The sequence below is a fragment of the Felis catus genome, chromosome F1, assembly GCF_018350175.1.
Source record: "Felis catus isolate Fca126 chromosome F1, F.catus_Fca126_mat1.0, whole genome shotgun sequence".
Taxonomy (NCBI): Eukaryota; Metazoa; Chordata; class Mammalia; order Carnivora; family Felidae; genus Felis; species Felis catus.
This window is the reverse complement of record NC_058384.1, coordinates 53,207,601-53,227,832: the sequence shown is the minus strand read 5'-3', so window position 1 is coordinate 53,227,832 and position 20,232 is coordinate 53,207,601. Positions and strand designations below refer to the sequence as shown.

The following is a 20,232-nucleotide window of genomic DNA, read 5'->3' as shown; positions in this document are numbered from 1 at the left end:
AAAATACTGTAAATTGAATTTGACAGCATTTGATGGCATTTGATTATTCTAGTCACAGCCAAACAATGATATAAAGAGTAATATGAAACAGAATGTGTTACTGCCTAGCGGACTCAAAAGCAATAAACCTTCCTCCAATGTGACACAATCACTTCACAATCATAATTGTAGCCTGTTTGATACCTCTGAGTACAGCAGAAGGGCACTGACTGACATAGATACATTTTGTTTTTTATTTAAAGTGAAATGAAAATGGCGCACTGGGGCTCCAGATACAATCGTTATATTCACCTACATAGGCATGAATCACTTGGCGGTTATTTCAGCTGAAGTTTAAATGTGCTTAGACAACAACAATATCAAATTTTTCTTAGATAGCTGCAAAAAAAAAAAATCAGAAATTTGTAAGGACAGGAATAGAATGTAGACACATAGCTCTTTTTCATTCTGGGACTACATAGAGCCCCTTATATAGTTATAGCCACAAGCCTGCAGTATTTCTGGGGAGGTTATGGCATGTAATTTCTGCTTCATCATTTGCCTCCTCTTTCTTCTATCGCCACCAAAGGAAATACATTTAACTCAAACCAAAGACAGGGTTTGGCCTATGCAGATATTTTCATTAAATTGCAGGAAGCCAACTTGCCAATCCCATTTTGAAAATACTTGTCACTCTGCTCTCTCCAACTCCCTAAAGCACGTCCCCTCAGTAATTTCCTTCTATTGTTTGGAGACTGCCTCTAGATATCATCCTATTAAAAAGTGTCTGTGCTCATAAAGGGATGTTGATGACTGGACAAAACAAAACAAAATAACCTAGGAAGGATATGATTATTAATGCAATTGCTTCTGTTCAGTTTACCTGTTACTTTTTTTATTTTATTTAGGCTACTTTGTTGACGAATGTGAGCTACAAAAAGGATTCCCACAGTAGGGACAACATTAATGTTAGTGTTTTTGCAAACTGTTTACTGATAGAGTATAGACAAGGCCATCTTGGGCTGTTGCTTTCTCCTCATAGTACATTTGGATTGTATAATAAAGATTTTTCAGTATTCCCCCTTTATCTTACAACTTTGTAAATGGCAAAATCCAGCTACAAAATCCGACTTCCATCTACAAAATCCACCAAATACTTTTTTTCTTAGGACTCTACAAATCACTTAATAAAATGACCTCCCACCAGGCGCTTCCATTTTAATAGAGACAAAATTGCATCAGGTTTATTCTCATAAACCATCTCTTTAAAGAAGTACAAAGGTTGATCGATGTTCAATAAGAAAAATATATATACAGTATCTTGGACTGTAAAAGTCAAAATGGATAACGAGCACCCCTTCTGAGTATTTAAATAGTAAGGTTTTGAAGGATAAAACCTAAGGTAGTTTGGATGGATGGATAGTATTGAAGAATATTCCAAGCAGGGAACCATAAGTAATAATTTTCTAGAATGGATAATTAAACTGATTGAGTAAACTAAGAAAAGAGTGTATTGACTTAAAAGTGAAGGAACTTTAGGGGCGCCTGGGTGGCGCAGTCGGTTAAGCATCCGACTTCAGCCAGGTCACGATCTCGCGGTCCGTGAGTTCGAGCCCCGCGTCGGGCTCTGGGCTGATGGCTCAGAGCCTGGAGCCTGTTTCCGACTCTGTGTCTCCCTCTCTCTCTGCCCCTCCCCCGTTCATGCTCTGTCTCTCTCTGTCCCAAAAATAAATAAATGTTGAAAAAAAATTTAAAAAAAAAAAGTGAAGGAACTTTAATGCAGTCAATTCATTTTGTGGGGAAAGATAGATATGGAGATGGAAATAGATGATAGATAAATAGAGAGATAGATGATAGATACATACATACATACATACATATGTTCATATCTACTGTGAGATCTGAAGAACTTTTACTGTTCTTTTACTTTTACTGTTATAGGAGATATAAATTTAACTAAGCAAACAGAAAAAGAGAAATATAATGTGAAAAATATAAATATTTACCAGAAAGTTTATAAGAGAGAAAGATTCTTTTTGTCTGGAATATTTAGGGAAGACTTCATTCATTCATGGATGAAGTTGATGTCATTGGGACTTGGCCTTACAAAATAAAAATTTATGGGGTGCCTTGGTGGTTCAGTCAATTAAGCATCCAACTCTTGGTTTCAACTCGGGTCATGATCTCTCAATTCACGAGTTCAAGCCCTGCATCAGGCTCTGTGCTGACAGAGCGGAACCTGCTTGAGAAGCTGTCTCCCTCTCTTTCTGCCTCTCCCCAGCTCATACTCCCTTTGTCTCAAAAATAAATAAATAAACACTTTAAAAAATAAAAATTTAGTGGTGATTATTAGAAATCGTTTGGTTGGAAAAAGTTTTAACCAGACAGAATATTACAAAGATTATTTATGCTTTCTTTATGACTTACTCAAGGCATATAAAATTTCTATCAATAAAAGTAAATACTATTAATTTTACTATACAAAATATTTCTGCTTTCTTTTTTATAGTTTCCCTTACATAAAAGGAATCACATTGTTTATGCTGTTCTGCAATTTTCTTTAGGGCATTTGTCTGCTCACACACACACACACTCATACACACACACCTCATTTCTCTTAATGACTCAACTATATTTTAACCAGTCTTCCACTGATGGCAAAATAGGTGATTTCCAAGTTTTCATTACAGCAGCAATTTTCAAAAAACACCTGTACAATAAGCATGTGAAGGATTATTCTTAGTACTAGAAGTGCAGGGTCAAATTTTGTACATTTAAAATTTTTAGAGTTTGCTAAATTGTCTCTAAAAATGGTATATAAGGTTTTTAACTCTGAAAACTGCTGTCAATAGTGGGTCTGATCAATTTTTCAAATCTTTGCCAGTTCAGTATTTTAAATGGCATGTTATTGTTTTAATTAAAATTTTGGTCATTATAAGTCAAGTTATTCATTTATTTTAAATATGTACCTGCTATTTGTATGTATGTGTATTATATATTATGCACCCTTAGATTATTGTCTTTTTTTGTTTCTCATTAATTTGTCTATACTCTTTATATAGTAAGGAAATTCTCCCTTTAATGATCATATTAAAATAACACACCAATTATTTCTTCCAGCAACTTTATGGGTTCTACTCACTATATCTAAGTGTAGACTTGATTTTGTTTTAAAGAATGAGACAAAAAATTTATGCATTTATTTTTAAAAAAACTAGTTTGTCAACATTGTTTTATACCTCACTGACTTGAAATGCCACCTGTACAAAATTCCCTATCATCTGGTCCATTTCAGAACTTTGTATTCTGTTTCATTTATAGTAGAGAGGATTTTAACAAGCAGAGCCTGATGGCAAAGATGTCTCTTGTGAATAATATTAATAGAATGAACAAAATTCCCAGTGCTGAAAGCATAGTGTTCAAGTAATGATCAGGCTTGGCTGGAGCCTTTGTTATTTGTAGGGTAAATTTTGACAGTTTGATGGTAGATTTTAGAAGACTTGGAACACCAGGCTAAGGAATTTAGATTTTTTATTTGGAGGTAATGTAAGCCATTGTAAGTTTGTGGTAAAAGAAACAATCTGATAAAGTGGACAGAGCGTGGCATTGGTCGACAGAAAGAAGATATGGCTTCCAGGCTCTGGGTCCACCACTTACTGGTTATGTGACCTTGGGTGTGTCACTATAATCCCCTAGTTTCACTTTTATGTAAAGTTAGGTTAATAAACATAGAGAATGACACCCTAGAATTTTGTAAGAATTAAATGAAATAATGTATGTGAACATACTATGTTAAACATCAAGCATGATAAAAGTGGGAAGTCATCCTAGATGTACAATAAAGATGTACCACGCTGAGGGCGCCTGGGTGGCTCAGTGGGTTAAGCATCCAACTCCAGCTCGGGTCATGATCTCATGGTCTTTGGGTTGGAGCCCCACATCAGGCTCTGTGCTGACAGCTCAGACCCTGGAGGCTGCTTCGGATTCTGTTTCCCTCTTTCTGCTTCTCCCTTGCTCCCACTCTCCCACTCCCACTCCCCAAAAATAGATAAACATTAAAAAAAATGTTAAATAAAAAGAAGATGTACCATGCTTTAGGAAGATGAATCTGGCAGTTACAGATATTTAAGGACAAGGAAGAAGATTCCTGATAATAAACGAAGCAGATTGCACAACAGTGTGTCTAGTATGAGTCTGTTTTTCCTTAAATACATAGAATTTTTTTTTCCATATATGTGTATAAAAAATGTCTAGAATGCTTAATACAAACAAAAAAAAGTTAACTATGCTTATCTCCCAGCGATAGGTTAAGCACAATCCTTTCAAATACAGATCTTCCTGGACTTACGAAGGGATTACATCCCACTAAACCCATTGTAAGTTGAAAATACTATCAGTCGAAAATTCATTTAATACCGAACGTACCAAGCATCATGGTTTAGCCTCGCCTATTTTAGATGTGCTCAGAACACTTACATTAGCCTATAGTTGGGCAAAATCAGCTAACACAAAGCCTGCGGTATATAATAAAGTGTTGAACATCTCATGTAATTTATCGAACACTGTACTGAAAATGTAAAACAGAATGGCCGTATGGGTACAACAGGATTGTAAGTATGCAGTTGTTTACTCTGTGATGGTGTGGCTGACCACGAGCTGCCACTCACTGCCGTACCCCCAATTCTGAAAGACCATCCTCCAGCATACTGCTAGCCTGGGAAGAGATCGAAATTCAGAATTTGAAGTACAACTTCGACAGAATGCTTATCACTTTCACATCATCATAAAGTTGAAAAATTGTAAGTTGAGCCATCATAAGTTGGGGACTGCCTGCACTTGCGTTGTTGTTGTTTGGTTTTTGTTTTGGGGGGTTTTTTGCTCATCCATAGTTTCTAATTACTTTTTACAATGAATGTATAATATGGTGTGATAAAGACAAAATAGGAAATTCAGTTAGTCCAAATGCAAATCTAGCACCACCCTGTCTATGATTTTCCTATCTCTCTCTCTCTCTCTCTCTCTCTCTCTCTGTGAACATCATCATCACTCTCTATTGCAGTCAAGTTCTGCTTGGGAAAGAGAAACCATTACAGGCTTTTTTATTATTTTCATTTAGAGACACAGCACACAAGTAAGGGAGGGGACAGAGAGAGACAGAGACAGAGACAGAGACAGAGACAGAGAGAATCTTAAGAGGCTCCATGCTCAGTGCAAAGCCCAATGAGGGGCTCAATCTCACGACCCTGGCATCATGACCTGAGCCAAAATCAGGAGTCCAGTGCTCAACTGACTGAGCCACCCAGGCACCCTTAACCTCGACAGTCATTTTAACTGAAAGAATTTAACATAAATAATTGTTAACTAGTTGTAAATTTGTTAACCGGGTAGTTGAAAGGTTAAAAAGTGAACTCTAAGATATCATGCAGGTGGCTACAACAAGGAAACAGCAACTACCCTCGGGATTGAGGGAACCAAGCGAGGCAGCTAAAATTCTTAAAACTCAGAAGTTAGAGAGGGACACCCCGATGCTGGGATCCAGACAGCTGAGGAGGCTGCTTGCAGCTGATGCAGGTGTCTGGGGAGGAGGCATGAGATGAAACTGTTTTTCCAAGTGTTATTAAAATTTCATACACAAACTTCTTGTAGGGAGGAAGGATTTGTTACTTTCAGGGTGAAAAATCCTTGCTGAAGTGATGCTTACCTAATCAGCATGCAAACAGGAAGCAAAGAGGAAGGAGCCAGTTCCTTTTTCCTTTCAGCTTTCTGATCTTCCTCTGGCGCCCCCTGTTGGCCTAGCCCAACAGAATCAGCCGGCAAAGCAGAAATGCCATCGAATAGTCCTGGCTCCACTCTCAAAAAGCCAAATATAGAAGGATAGGGTTGTTGCTCAGAGACAACTTAATAACAGGCACATTTTTTCTAGTTGGCAGGTTTCACAGAATTTTGGTCTCTTCTTGTCAACCAGTCATCCAGTCATTGCTCAAAAATAATATTTATTGTTTGGTATAGTGTGCCATGCTTCCCTAGGTGCTGAGAATATATAGATAAGTAAGAGAGATTCTTTGCCTTCAAGGAGCTTGTAGTATGGTATAAAAGATAGAAAAAAAGAAATTATATTACAGAATAGTGTGACAAGTGAATCAATAAAGAAAAGACTTAACACATAGGAGGATGCGATAATTCTACTTGAGAGAGAAGCAAAGGAAAGACTTCCTAGAGAAAGTACTCTGGTGGAGCTTTAAAAGATGAATTGGAGGGGCGCCTGGGTGGCTCAGTTGGTAAGCATCTGACTTCGGCTCAGGTCATAATCTCGCAGTTTGTGAGTTTGAGCCCCGTGTTGGGGGAGCCTGCTTCAGATTCTGTGTCTCCCTCTCTCTCTGCCCCTCCCCCACTCATGCCTCTGTGTGTGTCTCTCTCTCAAAAGTAAATAAACATTAAAAAAAATTTTTTTAAAGATGAATTGAAGTTAGCCTATAGAAGGGGGAGGAAGAAAAGAGTATGGAGCAAGGCACTGAAGAACAGGATTAGCATATCAAAACCACAGAAGCCTGAACAATCATGGAATATAAAAGAACTATAGGCAAGCATTTGATTATGAGTGGAATATAAAATAGAATTGAAATCTGGAACATGAAGGGGCACCTGGGTGGCTCAGTCAGTTAAGTGTCCAACTCTTGATTTAGGCTCAAGTCATGGGATCAAGCCCCATGTTGGGTTATGCACTGTCGGCCCACAGCCTGCTTGGGATTCTCTCTCTCCCTCTCTCTTTGCCCCTCCCCCATGCGCGCACGCGCGCGCGCTCTCTCGCTCTCTCTCTCTCTCTCAAAATAAATAAGTAAACGTTTAGAAAAAAAGGAAGTCTGGAACATTAAGCTGCAGCAGTAAGCACGGGAAATCAATTGCATGGCAAATCATTAATGTTTTAAATGGGATTAAGTCTTAACATTTGTGGATGATCTTTGATGTCTCCTCCCCCGCACCAGAGTATCCACTCACTCCACAATGCTGGTTGATTCAACATTCACATGGCATTTTATAAATCACCTGTGTTTCCATTTCCTGTATAAGGTTATTAACTCTAGCTTGCAAAGTGAAATGGAAACTAGAGAGCACAGGTGAGTTTTTCCCAAGGTCATCTAATCAGGTGGTTGTAGGCCTGGACCTACGATCTATCTTCTCTGACTACAGGTATTTGGGGTTTTATATTTATTTATTATTTTTATTTTAATGTTTATTTATTTTTGAGAGACAGCAACATAGTGTGAGTGGAAGAGGGAGGAGACAATACAGAGAGAGAGGGAGACAATCCAAAGCAGACTCCAGGCTCTGAGCTGTCAGCACAGAGCCCAACACGGGGCTCAAACCCAGGAACCATGCAATCATGACCTGAGTCAAAGTCAGAGGCTCAACCAATGTAGCCACCTAGGTGCCCCTGGGGTTTTATATTTAAATCAACATTCTTGTTATTCTTCATGAGATGAGGGTGGCGGTTTCATAATACTAAATTGCTGTGAGAAATAAACTGAGTTATAGGGTTTTGCTTTAGTTGTTTTTAAAGACAAGTCCTGAGAATTGTTGGCAGAGAATGAGGGTTAGGATGTTTCTCTTTAAAGGTTATATACTACATTAAGAAAATATAAATATGAATATCCTTTAAAATATATGGTTCCTGGGGTGCCTGGGTGGCTCAGTTGGTTGAGTGTCCCAGTCTTGATTTCAGCTCAGGTTAAGATTTGAGATTTCAAGCTCCGCACCAGGCTCTGCGCTGACAGCTCGGAGCCTGGAGCCTGCTTCAGATTCTGTGTCTCCCTCTCTCTTTGCCCCTCCCCAACTTGCATTCTGTCTCTCTCTCTCTCCTAAAAATAAATAAACATTAAAAAAAATTTTTTTAATATGGTGCCTAGGGTGCTGGTGGCTCAGTTGGTTGAGCATCCAGCTCCTGATTTCAGCTCAGGTCATGATCTCACAGTTTCTGAGATCAAACCCTTCATGGGACTCTGTACTGACAGCTTAGAGCCTGCTTGGGATTCTCTCTCTCTCTCTCTCTCTCTCTCTCTCTCTCTATCCCCCTACCCCTCCCCTGCTCTCGCATGCATGCTCTTTCTCTGTCTCTCAAAATAAATATATTCTTTAAAATAAAATATGTAGTTCCTAGTTTTCATAGTTATTTTGGTTTTCTTCTTAGTGTTAAACAACATTAAATTAACTGTAGTTGGAAAAGAGCATAATTGAAGTATCTCCCAAATGAGTTTAAGCATAGAATAACCGTTTGGCTATTTGGGAAGACTCAAAATGTGATTTCCCTAAACACAGACTGTTTAGGAGGAAACACTTCCAGTTAGTTGAAGCCTAAATCCTACATGAATTAGGAATAATTGTGATCTACGTAACCTCTTCTGTTCCAAGTGTATTCAGACATAAAGATATTCTATTTTTTACCACCACAGATGGAGCATTTACCCCAACACAGTATTAATTGATTGAGTATTCAATAGTGGCAAGAAATACTTCATCAGGCTGCACCCTGTAACTGCTTTGGTGGATAAACTTGAAGCTAACATAATTTTTAACCTCTTAGAGATGTTTAAAAGTCACCCTTTCAGGCAATGTTTTAAAAGAATGTCACAGCCATGGCTACACCTCAATGTGGGGATTCATGGGAATTTAATAAAAATTAACTGAATCGTCATAGAAAGGATGAAGCCAGACAAAACAGAAAATCTTACTTCCCGGTAGAAGTTTATGTTTGTTTGCTGTATTATGTTCCTTGCAAACACCTTTTAAAACCTCACTGAGGGGAGTCCTTGGCTGTGAGCCCTGTGGTCCTCATTAGAATGGATCCCTCCCAATGACACACCTGGTGCCTAGTATCTGCAGCAAGTACAAAGGCCAAACCCTGCAAACCTACACTGAGTGCAGAATCTGGCCCACGCATGGTGGCGAGGAATAATGAGGTGGGTTGCCGACCATAATTGCAGGTCACTGAGTGGCATCTCGGAAGCCTCTGTAGCCTCCAGCGGGAGGCTTGTCATTGCTCGTGCTTAGGTCATTGTGATTGATCCACTTGAGGATCCTCAAATTCCCAAAGCCGAGTATTTTAAATACCCTGCCTTTTTGTGAGAGGTACTGTCATTTACTTTGTCTTAATAACCCTTTCCGTGTTGATGGCTAATCTGATATGGCAGCATGTGAGTATCCTGGCATCTGAAGAGGATGTTCATTAAATACTCCTAACGGCCTGGAAAATACTGCTCTATCCATCAGTCTCTCTCTACTACACAGTAGAAGCTAAGTAGGAGAGGTTCATCTCTTTGGTACATTCTTCCCCAACCTAGTAAGTAAAAGAGTTAATAGAGATGAGGCGAAAATGCAGACAACCATGGAATTACGTGTGTTGTGGCCATTCATTCAAAAAAAAAGTATTGAATTTACTGAGCTAGATGCTGGGCACACAGAAATAGACCAAATGGTCCATGATTCCTCAGGAACTTCCCGTTCCGATTAGGTCTGCGTCATGATTTTACTTATTTTTATTTATTTATTTATTTATTTATTTATTTATTTATTTATTTATTTATTTTTGCATCATGGTTTTACATTCAGATGAGCAAATAACTGTTCCAAATGAAATATCAGATATTTGGGGCCATACTAACTGACAATTCCATTTCTCCTACTCAGATGTTTAATGCTCTATATATTGAGTACCAAAATAGTTTGCCTTCGTTTTCACAGCAGTAATATCTACTGATGGGACTAAACAATCCCTTTCTCAGGCAGTTGAAAGAACTTTTTGAGCATACTCTGCATTTTACTAGGTCTTGGAGAAGACATCTAATAGGAATTAGACTTTTGCCCTTTAAAGATCTCTAGAGCAAATTGATATTACATAATTTATCATGTTATTTTCATTAATTTGCATTTAGCTCAATCTTCTCCACTCAGCTATGAGTTCCTTTAGGGCCCTAAGTTCCTTCAGGAAAGGAATGTGTACAATCTTTGTACCTTTGCCCCTGGTACAAGGCATGGTGTATATTAAGTGCTCAGTAAAGGTTTGTTGATCACTACAAGAAAGATTGGTCCTTACTTCGAAGGGTTATGGCTTAAAGAAGAGAAAATTCAAATGAAGATAAAATACATGAGATGAAAGAAATGAATTTTAAATATGTTTTAGGAGCACCTGGGTGGCTTAGTCAGTTGAGCATCTGACTGTTGATTTCAGCTCGGGTCATGTTCTCGTGGTTGATGGGTTCGAGCCCCATGTCAGGCTCTGTGCTGACAGTGCAGGACCTGGCTGAGATTGTGTCTCTCCCTCTCTCTCTGCCTTTCCCCTGCTTGCTTGGGTGTGCTCTCTCTCTCTCTCTCTTCCTAAATAAATAAATTAGTTAATTAAAATTTAAAAAAATATATGTGTTTTAAATATCCTGGAAGCAGGTGCAAAATCACATTGTACCAGGTGGAAGAGAATAAGAACCATGGCTTCGCCTCATCAGTCTCATCCTTCAGTGTGCTAGCCTGGGCTTTTTTGCATGAAGATCTTGCGGTTCCACGAGCGGCAAGGGGGTCAACCTCAGCATGCAAACACTTTCCAGGTCTCCGCATGCATCATATTTGCTGCTGTCCTATTGACCAACGCGAGTCCCATGGCCATGTTTAGAGTGAGCTTGAGAGCACATTAGCAATAGACATGGGGATACAGGGAGACAAATCAGGATACTTAGTGCAATCCGTCTACCACAGAAGGGTCAGAATTCCCAATAATATCAACTTTTAACAATTGTATATGGTGTAATTTCCAGTTGTGCAAAAAATTAAATTGGGCCATGTACCTGCATGTACACATGCATACACTTGCACACATGTACATAAACATATAGACAGAGATCCAAAAAGAATTTTTACATGTGTTAATAGTGCTTACATGTACGCTTCTGATTTTTTAAAGTTTTTAAATAAGGTATGTGTTTCTGCATATTCCATGTGCAATTTTTTTAAGGAAACATTTCTAATGTAATATGACAAGACATAATTATGGGCGGTGTTACACTGTTTAAATGTTTTTATTTCTTCTGTATTTTACATGTTTTCTATGAAATATATGCATTCTTTATGATTAGCCAAATATATATAAAACCTACATTTAAAAAATGATATCGAGCCAGTCCTCTTGCATATTCTTTCATCTGGTGTTCATTAGGACACCAGAAAGGGACAGTTGAGCTGATAAATTTTTCTGAAATGCAATTTCTTTTATTTTTTTACTTTTTTTAATGTTTATTTATTTTTGAGACAGAGACAGAGCATGAACGGGGGAGGCGCAGAGAGAGAGGGAGACACAGAATCTGAAGCAGGCTCCAGGCTCTGAGCTGTCAGCGCAAAGCCTGATGTGGGGCCTGAACTCACGAGCTGTGAGATCATGACCTGAGCTGAAGTCTGATGCTTAACCGACTGGGCCATCTGGGCGCCCCTGAAATGCAGTTTCTTAGTCTATGTGCAAACGTCTTTTGAAATGTGCAGCTGTTCCTGATTGCCTTTCTGGCTTCCTTTCAGACGTCTTGCCGGCATCGAAGCAGAGTCCCTTTTGTTTGTCTGGTCAGAAGGAGCCCTTGAATTCACCGATGCTTCAGATACTCTGATGCCTTTCACATTCTATGAATATCGGGTCAGAGCCCACAACTCCAAGGGCTCAGTGGAGAGTCTGTGGTCATCGGCACGGACTCTGGAAGCCCCACCTCAAGATCTGCCAGCACCTTGGGCACAAGCCACCAGTGCTCATTCAGTTCTGCTGAACTGGACAGAGCCACGATCCCCCAATGGCATTATCTCCCAGTACCATGTGATCTACCAAGAGAGACCAGATGATTCTACATTTAACATCTCTACTGTGCATGCTTTCACCGTGATGGTAAGAACTTAGAAAGAAAGAATAACAGATACTTAGATTATCTGATTAATATGTTGAAATTTATTTTTTTATCCAGCTTATTGTTTTTCTTCAGTTAGAGCTTAAATACATTAAAATCTTTCACATGTGAAAAAGAGCAATGTAGTCATAAGGAGGGATAAGATACTGAACTGAGTCTAAGGGATATTGAAGACCAGTTTGCAGGCCACAGTTAATTTGTTATTACCCCAAGCAAGTAAATGAATCTTTCTCTGTGTGATTTCCAAATCCATGAAATGGGGATACTAAATGTGTCTCTGTATAGCTCATGGGGATGAGGCACCGATGAAATTAGACAGATATAGGATAGATACAGATAAAGGATACAGATATAAATACAGATATAGATACAGATATAGAAAAATATGGATATAGATACAGATACAGATAGAAAAAGATACGGATACAGATTCAGATACAGATACAGATATAGATACATGTGGTATTACTGTCTCCTTGAGAAAAAAGAAAGTTAAATTTCTAGATCTATCTATCTGGATAATATAGCTATAGATATCACATGCACTATAACTTAGTGGTGATTTTTCTGGGTTGATCACCTCTGGCCCATAGCACAGTTTAATTGAGTTCACCCAGTATCTTCTGAGATCTTTCTTTAAATCTGACATAGCTTAATGTTCTATGGGAGAAAGAAATGGAAACAGGATGGTTCTTTTATCAGGGAGCATTCTCGTTTATAATTACTGCAGAGATGAAAATTGAACATAAGAAAAATCTGAGAGAAGTAGTGAATTATAGCCTGTAATATCCATGACACCGGGATTCAGATCCCAAACTCCACCATCTCCTAGCCATAAACCACAATATAAGAGAGTATATTATATACAAAAGTGTTAGTCAAGAAATGCTCCAAAAGGCCAGCAGGAAAACCTTATACTGAAGAGGCTTCATGGAGAAGATGAAACTTGTGGTCTTAGTAGTTAAATACATACAGTTTTCAAAATGTGCCAAGACCTTGGTAAATAGGAAAACCTCCTTAAAAAGTGAAGAGACAGCCTAAAGTATTATTTTCAAAGAGCAGACCATGTTTCTATACTGCTAATTGAGGCGGCCCAATATACATGAGGATTATCTTATAGAAGTATAACATCCATCAAAACGTCTACATAATAATGAGCAAACATATTTTAATGAAACTCCAGAAGAATAGTTGTAAATGAATAGTTTATAGTACAGTATTTTCTCTCTGTCCTTATGTTCACTTTTCTCACTTGACCAAAAAATAAGCAGTCTGCGAATTAAAGAGACAATATTAAAGAAATCCTTATTTTATTTAGAATTCAGAATTGGTACTTTATTTTTTATGTGACATTTAATTTTCTTCGTAGATAAGGGTCTTTCATATGACATCTTTCTACAGTCTTCCTTATAAGCATTAAAAGCAGTGTTCTTAAGGGCAGAAGACCTTTTTTAGTTGATACTTGATCTATGGAGAAATCTCTTCCTTCTCATCATATTATAGGAATTAGTGTCCTGAACTTCCACCCTGGAAGTTAACTACTGAAAAATAAAGTAAAAATACTGAAAAACTCTTGACAGGAGCTTTCTGAATGAGGCACCTTAATTTAAATGTATTTTTATTGTAAGTACCAAGATTGCAATAATTAAACCTCTGATTTTGAAGCATGGCTTTCAGAGGCCTGAGCCTAAACATTTAATGTCCCCAAACAACTCTATTGGAATTCTCTTATGGAGTACCCTCTACATCATTCCTTCATAGCCAATTTCATTTCACAACACCAGATTTAAAGTATACAATGAACTCTGTCTTGTATTTAATCCGCCAGGTTCTGTTTTTATCACACCAAAAAGTTCCTGAAAAAGAGGAAGGCCTATGACCCAAGCTTTAAGCATCACACGGCCCTTTGTTCCTGGGGCCCAGAAACACAGCTTCTGCCTGGCAGCCGAGGACTGCTTCACCCCGCCATTTTCCAGAAAGCAATCCTCGCACAGGGCTAAGGGAGCAGCCAGAATAATCTGGAAACAGGAATGTTTCTGCACCTTATTTTCTAGTGTATGTGTCTGTGTGCATGTTCGAAAGTACCCCCCCACACACACCCGAATCTGGGTATCTGGCCCTGAGAATCCCAAGAAAAGATTTCATTAGGGTCATTAGGAAAGGCTCCATTTGAGCTTGTTAAGCAATCCAAGGCATCTTCCATAGAGCAATCGGGCCAGTGTTCAGACATTCTGGTCAGTCGGCCAAATTTTCAGGGCAGGAGGCCACTATGACTGTTTTGGGGCTGACATCTTTGAAAGAAATCATCAGAAAAATAAACTATTGTCTTTGAGTTTCATACACTTGAAACACTTGAGGTTTGTTTGTTTGTCTGTTTGTTTTTCTTGAGATATTTAAAGGAGGTTCTACCACTTAATTCTAATTCCTCACCGCCAGAGAATGTTCCTTTTATCCTGCCCAAATCCCTCCTCCTGTCACTGAAGTCCTCCCTTTCCAGTTCAGAAGAGCATGACTTCTCTATACCAGTTCAATGAACCTTCAGGGTCAAGAACAGATTATTGATGATTCAATCCAATTTGGCAAATAGTCATTGAGCACTATATTCAGTATGCCAATACTCAATACTGCGGTCAATTGCATTGTTGAAAGCTACCATGAGACTAGGCCCTTGGGCAGAGCAGAGACTGAAAGGGAAGATGAGTAATCAAGACTGAGGCACAGATGATTACCGCTGGGCATTTCGGATTTCTAAGTTTCTTTGCTTTCAGGTTTCTGCTGCTCATGTTTTAATGATTCCCCTTTAAATCTCTCTGAGTGTCTTCCTGCCTCTAGTTACTTACTATTTCTCTAATTCCTATACTAGCTAAACATCTTTACTGCCTCCTTTCATGTCTGTGCCCACTTTGGAAATTTTTCAAGTTTTTGTTTCATTGACGACTTCGGCTAAAATTCTCCAGAGCAAATGAACTGCATTTTCAGTTGGTGAGGCACAGAATCCATTTCCACAATTGAAGGATTACAATTGAATCCACAGACTTGCAAGAGGTATCACTAAATAGTCTCATTTAGTCTCTTGTTTACTGAGATCCTATCTCTGCATGAGGGGCCACCAATAAATTGCCCAGAGTGTAGCGCCATTATGGCTTGTCCCAAGGTCCCCCCAGAGTTGTTTATAGACAGGTGGACGTTGCTGGGAGAGCCACATAAAACAGGTGCAATGGATGCATGAGTCCTCTTGATGGTGGCAATGGATGGAGAAATGGCAATGGGAGCCCTCCGTGGGGGTGGAGAGCATATGTGCTGGCAGGGGCAGCGGCAGCAGCAGCAGCAGCAGAGGCAGCAGGAGAGGAGAAATGGAAAGAGCGTGGGTTTTAATGTATCACCAGCTTCTCTCCCAACCTCATGAAAAGTTTCATCTCCCTTTGGGCCCGAGTAGGTTCTTCTAAGGGGAAGAAAGAGATAGCTAGCTTCCTAGGGTCTCTTCAGACCAATACTCTCCACTAGTGACAGCAAGCTAGCTTTAAGTAGAAGTCCTTAAGCTCCGTTCCCAATTAGCTCTGTGATGAATTGTGCAGTGTCAGGAGAGAAACTGTATTTAGCCTCACTTGGCATGCAAGAGTTCCATGGTGGTATTTACAGGGAACACTCCTGGCGAGGTTGGCGATACTGCTGCCACCATTCGGATTTGTTTGCTTTTTCTCACTGGCACCTGCCATCGCACTGGCAGAAATAACTTGGGATTCAAAGGCAAAGGTGGTTTACCTGTTAGTCTGTGCTCTCAGTATATCCCTGCTTACCCCACAGGGTTATGAAACATCAAGCCCAGATCGTACATTTGCCCAGTACCCTGAAAGATAGATGGTACTCTGCACTGTGTGTAGAATCAAGCATACGGTGCTGAGGGGTAAGCAAATTATATGGGTCACTAAAAGTTGGCTTCCAATCTGGAAATAAAATCCAGAATTACAAACTCTACTTTCTAGATTTTAGTTGCCAAACTCACTTGCCCAATGTCAAGGAGGAGGTATTCAAAATGTTCTCATGTGGTTGTCTCAACTCTCCTTACCATTAAGTAGATATGTGGCAGGGTCGGGGGGGGGGGGGCAGAATTCTTCATAATTGCCATATTATGTGGCGTTTGTGAGTAAATTGGTTAGCTTGCTTTTAATTCCATTTTTAATTTGGCTTTGTATAATGTAAAATATTGTTGCTCTTTACATATGATCTTAATTAATTGTAGCTCTTACAATGTGATGGTTCTTTTCTCCCCATCCGTTTATAACACAATAGAAATGCTCTAGGAGATCTAGGTATCTAGAAGGATTCCTCTAGTGATTATCTTTCCAAACGGAAGAAAAATTTGGTAACAAAAACAATTACTACGCTTTTTATACCAGTTCTATAAGCTGAGCTTTTCACATCTTATAAGGTAACTGTGTTACTCATTCTTTATATAAAATTACAGAATGCAATTGTGTAAATGTCACACAAAACATGAACACTTATTTGTGCAACCCATATGATGTATTTAGTTTGACATTAACTTTTTATTCACTAGCCTTGCATTATCTTTATCCCTTTTTTCTAATAATATGATACTAATCACAGATACATCTTGGATATCTGCTTTTTACTCAATATTATTGGAGATGCAACCCATATAAGTCTTCTTGAAATTTGTACAACTACTTCTTAGGGAGAGCTTTATTTTTCTGTAACCACTTTATTCCAACAAGCTTCATCTGGGACCCTCTTGCTCAGTCATCTCTAATTTCTAAGGCATGTGGTATGGTTTTCTAGTCACATTCAGTGACAAGGACCAGCCCAGTTCTGGTAATCAGGATTCATTTCAGGTGTTTAAAAAAAAAAATCTAGTCTAAAGCCTGACTTCAGAGATCCACAGTAGAAAAGAAAGGACATGTTTATTTTGTTTATTTTCTTCCTTCTTCAGTTCCCTCTTCTCTTGTCGAAGTCCCCAGGACTGTGGGAGAAAAGAAAGAAATAAAGCATTAATCATGAATCTTGTTTTTATCCATCTACATTGCTTCCTGTGGGGTCATGCAGAGGTCCTGTGTGAGAAGTTACATGCTCCGTGTTCCCCGATGCAGGCAACATCTGGCTAGTTTCTATATTCCTATCCCTTCCTGCCTCAGAGATCCAGCCCCACAGCCTCTTTTGCTTCTGGGTCCCCCTCTCCTGAGCAGTCAGCTAATATTAGGTCCTTTCACATTGAAAAAACTCATTCCTTTCCTGGCATCCTCCAGGCCTGGGGAAAACTCATTCTACCAAATAAGGAAAGTACAGCTTGTCCAGCCCTATCTTCTCTACTCACCCTAGCATGCTGAGTGAGACCCAGCCAGCCTCACAACTTCAAAATTCTTTGAATAAGAATCAGGAAACAGCTTCCGTGTTCCCCAAATCTTGGAATCACGTAAGAATCTCAGAAGATGCTTCTCCACACTAGTGGCTACATTAAAATACCCTGAGTCTCTTCAGCTCTGGAGCAGGGCTCATGAAAAGAGTAAATTGTCCGTCTCACCTTTCTTGCAGACACCCTCCGTTCCTTCAAGTTGTTCTCTTGGATGTCCCTCATATGCCTTGAGGGGGGGAGTATGGCGTCTCCGCATTCCTTCTTCCCAAGTAGTAAGGAAATCATGTGGGAAAGCTTGTCTACTAAATTCCCTTCTGTAACCTGCTTGTCATGAACTGGATCTCCCCTCTTAAAAGTTGTCTTCTACAGATCTTCAGAGGAAGGTGGGCTTGAAGGTGTAAGGCTGATTCTTTGTTTCTAGAAGTCCTGCAGAGGTATATCTAGCTGTTCCAGTAAAGTTACTTATCACCTGTTTTTTTTTTCTTTTCTAAGTTGTACTTACTATTTCCTAATACATCCTGTTACAAACTAAATTGATCCATATCTTTCTTATCATTCAACCCAGATAAACTGAGTCCTTCTCCTTCCTTCCTTCCACAACCAATCTTCACTAAATCCTACTGGTCCTACTTCTAAAGTATATCTTGAGTCCTGCTTGCAGGTTCTTCTCACATGTTGTTCTTCCTCAAATGATCATGTTCTTATACTTTAAATGGATCCATCCTCCTCCTCCTTGTCAAGTCTGAACTAAAATGTTACTTATCTCACAAGGCTTTTTCAAGGGCTAACTAAATTAATGCCTGTGCAAAGTACTTTAGAAACTGTAAATGGCAATGTAAACAGGATGTAAAACTTTGGAAGTCCTGCTATTTGGACTACAGAAGCCAGAAAAAATGGACAAAAGTAGGAAAAGTTTTGGTTTGTATAGAGCAACTGTTTTACTTTAGTCATGAATGAAAAACCTTACATTTTATATACTTTAAGCATTCTTTACCTTGCAACAAAATTCAGGCCATGCAAATTTAAGTGTTTCTTGATAGCACAGTGTTAATTTCCAGGTAATGTCTCAAGTATTGGATTGGGCTATTTCCTTTCTAAGTCATCTGGAACAAGAACATGCTTTTTTGTGTCCCTAAGGTGTAGCACTGACTCATGTCCCTTCTACCGTAACATCTCAGCCTTGCTCCTCAAAGAGCCCTCCTCAGGTGATTTCCTCTCTAGATGCAGTTCTGTTTACCTACCATGATGCTCAGTGGACCCTGCCCATCCCCCATCTGGGATCACATGAGCAAAACATGAAGTCTTTTGATAGCTCACACACACACACACACACACACACACACATGCACACATGCACACACTTCCCAGGTTACACAGACCCTGCCAAACTGGCATCGTCCTAGTTTACCTGGGCCAAAGAGCAGACTATCGGTATATAAGGGGCAGTTGGTGAGGAGGCTATTTGCCCTTTCACTCCAGTGTGTTGTTATTTTTTGGTCTTTAAATGAATTGTAAAGACACCCAAGAATTCCACAGAACCTTGGTAAAAAACATATATGAAAGTAAAACGAACTTGTCCACACAGTAACAGGCCCAGGCCATAAATTCAGAATATATGCCATTTAGCAGAGACAGCAAGCTGTAAATGGCAGTGAAGGGCAGAAGTTAATTGAACTACCGTGCTCTTGTCACAAGTGGAAAGTAGCCACTACCCGAGACAAGATGGCTGCCCCTAAAGTACCCTATTACAGCCAAGAGATCATATCCTTAGCTCTGCAAGGGCTTATGGGTGAGGGGGAAATCATACACAGATGACCAATTTTTTTATGGTTCACAGCCGATCAAAGTGAAATTCAGCAGCTGTTCAGGACAAGTGACCACTGTAACGGCTGTAATATAACCTACTAAATAGAGAGGGAATTGCATTAGAGCAAGAGGTTAGCCGTGATTATCGGCAGGTGAGTGCTTTATTGAAGTTGAAAGACCATTAACATTGATAGAGTAATTATTTCAACTTGAAAGTAATTACCTTGATGGGTGATAACTTCTCTAGTGTTCCCAGATTTGATTGGGCCAAACAATTGTGAGCTCCTGAAGCCTAGAAAAATATTACAACAATACTGTGATTTTTAAATTACCGAAACCACTGTTGGAATATTTTAATTATGCCGAACAGTGAAAAGATTTTGCCTTATACCAGCTAGTGACCTCTCATGTAGAGAGAGACATTTGCTTTTTAATCCAAATGCAATGACCCACACCCACCACCTGTGAATACATATGTGATGGGTTTGCAAATGAATCTTTTTATCTCGATATAATTTTTAAGGTGAAACATCTTGTTAGTGCTGTAGCTAGGTGTTAACTAAGCTTGAACTGCTGGCATTGTTGATCATGTCTATGACCTGGGAGGCCCCAGAATAGCAACTATTTTTTGTCTTTGTCACAGAGGGCTTACGTTTGTATAAATTAAGTATTTGGATAGCGGCATCACAAAAGTCGAAAATTTTGGGTGCCATGTATTGTGAATCCCAAATCTGAGATTTTATTTAGTCATGAAATTCATTTGTTTGGATAGTTTTCTTGCTTGATGTTATGCAACTCAACTACAAACGCACCATTGTCAGGGTAGTTTCTGTTTATCCACACTGGACATCAGCAAACAAAATCAAAATTGAAAATCTGTGCTACTTGCTTCTCTGAAATCTCATGCAGGTATGACCATTATGAGTTATTTGCAACTGAGGATGAAGACATGTAAAATCTAATATGACGATCAAGACAAAGAAATACCGTGGGAGTCTTCCATTAATCGGTTGTTCTCTTTTGAGAATCTCTTGTGCCCAGAAGCTACAACAGATACAAAGAAAGAAAAAATACTCTTTTCTCTCTGCGACTCATGGTGTTCTTGAAGCAAATAAGAGACAAATTACAATATAATAAGCAGTTATTTGGTCA

General features: G+C 39.2%; 1 protein-coding gene across 2 annotated transcripts in view; it reads left to right on the top strand.

The window, feature by feature from the left end:
- The window catches only part of USH2A (usherin), a 773,795-nt gene that overhangs the window by 663,427 nt on the left and 90,136 nt on the right, over positions 1-20,232 (top strand). For both annotated transcript variants that reach the window (XM_045048458.1, XM_045048459.1), the window contains one exon: positions 11,530-11,884. In XM_045048458.1, coding sequence (XP_044904393.1) covers positions 11,530-11,884 — 355 coding nt within the window. The remainder of the gene's footprint in view (positions 1-11,529; positions 11,885-20,232) is intronic.